We start from the raw sequence: 2,378 nt of genomic DNA on the forward strand, positions 1-2,378 counted from the left end.
CATTATTGAACGATTCAACTGTTCGTGAACTTTCAAGTTTGTATCTAGGAGAACGTCCAAGTTCATATGTTTTAACTGTTAAGTGATGGACTGTGAAATCTCATATCGGTTGGAGAGGGAAATGAAGCATTCTTTATAAGGGTGTGGAAACCTCTCCCTAGTAGACGCGTTTTAAAATAGTGAGGCTGATGGTGAGATACGTAACGGGCCAAAGCAGATAATATCTTCTAGCAGTGGGCTTGAGCTGTTACAAATGGTATCAGAGCCAGACATTGGGCGGTGTACCAACGAGAATGGTTAACTCCCAAGGGGGTGGATTGTGAGATCCCACCTTAATTGGAAAGGGAAACAAAGCATATCTAGAGTGTGAAAACTTCTTCCTAGCATACGTGTTTTAAAACCGTGAGGCTAACGACGATACGTAACGAGTCAAAGCTGACAATATCTATTAGCAGTATGCTTTATCTATTCAATGGACGTTTTCAACACTAACATCAATACAAGTTCATAAATTCATCTTCAGTGGCATACATGTCATGATGATTTTCGTATCCTGTTTATAGTGTTTCATCATCGTTATGTGTTATTTATATATTGTTTGGACTGCCAAGATCAGCATAGTACTTAATGATCCATCCTTTAATGATGTTAACCTCTGTCTCTCTTTGTTCCACCAACCACTGTGGATCCGTTTCATTTGCTCGTAAAATGTCCAAACAATGAGATCCTGGAAAGTTCAAAACATGTCAGCTCAAAAGAACAAAGCTTTGAAGTTAGAATTTATGAGTCTGAATCAAACCATTAGGCGTATGGAGTGCAAGGAGACTGTCAGATAAGTCATGCAACACTCTGCATTCACAAAAAGAGAGAGAGAGTTGAAGTAAAGCTTATTGTTCTTTATGTGCAATAAATGTTGGAGCTTTCGTTTTCGTTCACCCGCCGCTGCTATAAGGGTCCCTGAGTCCATTGGAGAAAATGATGTTGCTGCCAAATCTCTTAAGGATGAGTTTTATGTCCTGAAATTTGAAGGGAGACAAAGAAATTGTGAGATTCTACGTCGGTTGGGGAGGAGAACGAACTATTCTTTATGAGCGTGTGGAAACCTCTCCCTAGTAGACGCGTTTTAGAAACAAGGGAAGCTTGAAAGGGAAAGCTCAAAGAGGATAATATATGTTAGCAGTGGGGTTGGACTGTTACAAATGGTATCAGAGCCAGACACTGGGTGATGTGCCAGCGAGGAGGCTGATCCCTGAAGGGGGTGGACACGAGGCGGTGTGCCAACAAGGACGCTGGGTCCCGAGGGGGGTGGATTGTGAGATCCTTTATCAGTTGATGAGGAGAAAAAAAAAACATTGTTTATAAAGGCGTGGAAACCTCTCTAATATAAAAACCTTGAGGAGAAACCCAAAGTGGATGATATCATCTAGTGGTGGGCCCCGAAGGGGGTGGATACGAGGCGGTGTGCAAGTAAGGATGCTGGGCCTCGAGGGGGTGGATTGTGAGATCCACTAACAGAATGGTCGGATGCACCCCGAAGGGTGGTGGATACGAGGCGGTGTGCTAGCAAGGACACTGGGCCTCGAGGGGGTAGATTGTGGGATCTCACATCGATTGGAGAAGGGAACGGGTGCCAGCGAGGATGCTGGGCCTCGAGGGTTGGAGTGGATTGTGGAGTCCCACATCGACTGGAGACGGGAACGAGGGCCAACGAGGACGCTGGCCCCGAGGGGTGGATTGTGAGATCCCACATTGGTTGGGGAGGAGAACAAAACATTCTTTACGAGGGTGTAGTTTTAAAAATTTTGAGAGGAAGCCTGAAAAAGAAAGTAAAAAAAAGACAATATCTACTGTAGATTTGGGCGGTTACCGTAATTTCAATAAAGAAAATAAAGAAAAAGAGAGAGGTGGTTGAAGTGCATACATGGCCTCCATAATAGGTAGTGACCCAGTGAGGCCTTGGAGACACACCGTATAACTCATTGCAGTAATCTATGAAGCTTCCAAGCTCAAAATTGTATGCTGGAAACATAGTATCATTGCCTGTGCTTAATGGCATCACCATTTCACTGCATCTCTGAGTTACACACACAACACAAAAGCTTCTTAAAACGTCAAAAAAAAAATGAAGCTTTTCGAAGTTCGATGCATTCCACATCGGTATTCGTGTAATAAAAAGATTACCTGCCACCTCCATCCCACATCGGTTTCAGTTTCATCTCTGGCCTGATTCATGTAGCAGGAAAGATTTCCTTTATAAGCAAACACCCCTGCAGCAATTCTGTCAACAATTCCACTTCCTGGTGAAGCTCCATCAATGGCATCACAGATTATAGTGACTGGATACCTTGGTGGGTGGTCGTATTGGGCTGCGACGGTAT

The 2,378-nt window shown here is 43.8% G+C and overlaps 1 protein-coding gene across 1 annotated transcript in view; it reads right to left on the reverse strand.

The window, feature by feature from the left end:
* Positions 1 to 475: 475 nt before the first annotated feature.
* Positions 476 to 2,378, reverse strand: part of LOC111793776 (lysosomal Pro-X carboxypeptidase-like) — a 6,759-nt gene continuing 4,856 nt past the window's right edge. Inside the window, exons 3-7 of the mRNA XM_023675849.1 lie at positions 2,182 to 2,366; positions 1,922 to 2,074; positions 937 to 1,016; positions 800 to 849; positions 476 to 727 (exon numbers count right to left, since the gene is read on the reverse strand). Coding sequence (XP_023531617.1) covers positions 588 to 727; positions 800 to 849; positions 937 to 1,016; positions 1,922 to 2,074; positions 2,182 to 2,366 — 608 coding nt within the window. The 3' untranslated portion in view covers positions 476 to 587. The remainder of the gene's footprint in view (positions 728 to 799; positions 850 to 936; positions 1,017 to 1,921; positions 2,075 to 2,181; positions 2,367 to 2,378) is intronic.

This window comes from Cucurbita pepo, chromosome LG01 (assembly GCF_002806865.2).
Source record: "Cucurbita pepo subsp. pepo cultivar mu-cu-16 chromosome LG01, ASM280686v2, whole genome shotgun sequence".
NCBI lineage: Eukaryota > Viridiplantae > Streptophyta > Magnoliopsida > Cucurbitales > Cucurbitaceae > Cucurbita > Cucurbita pepo.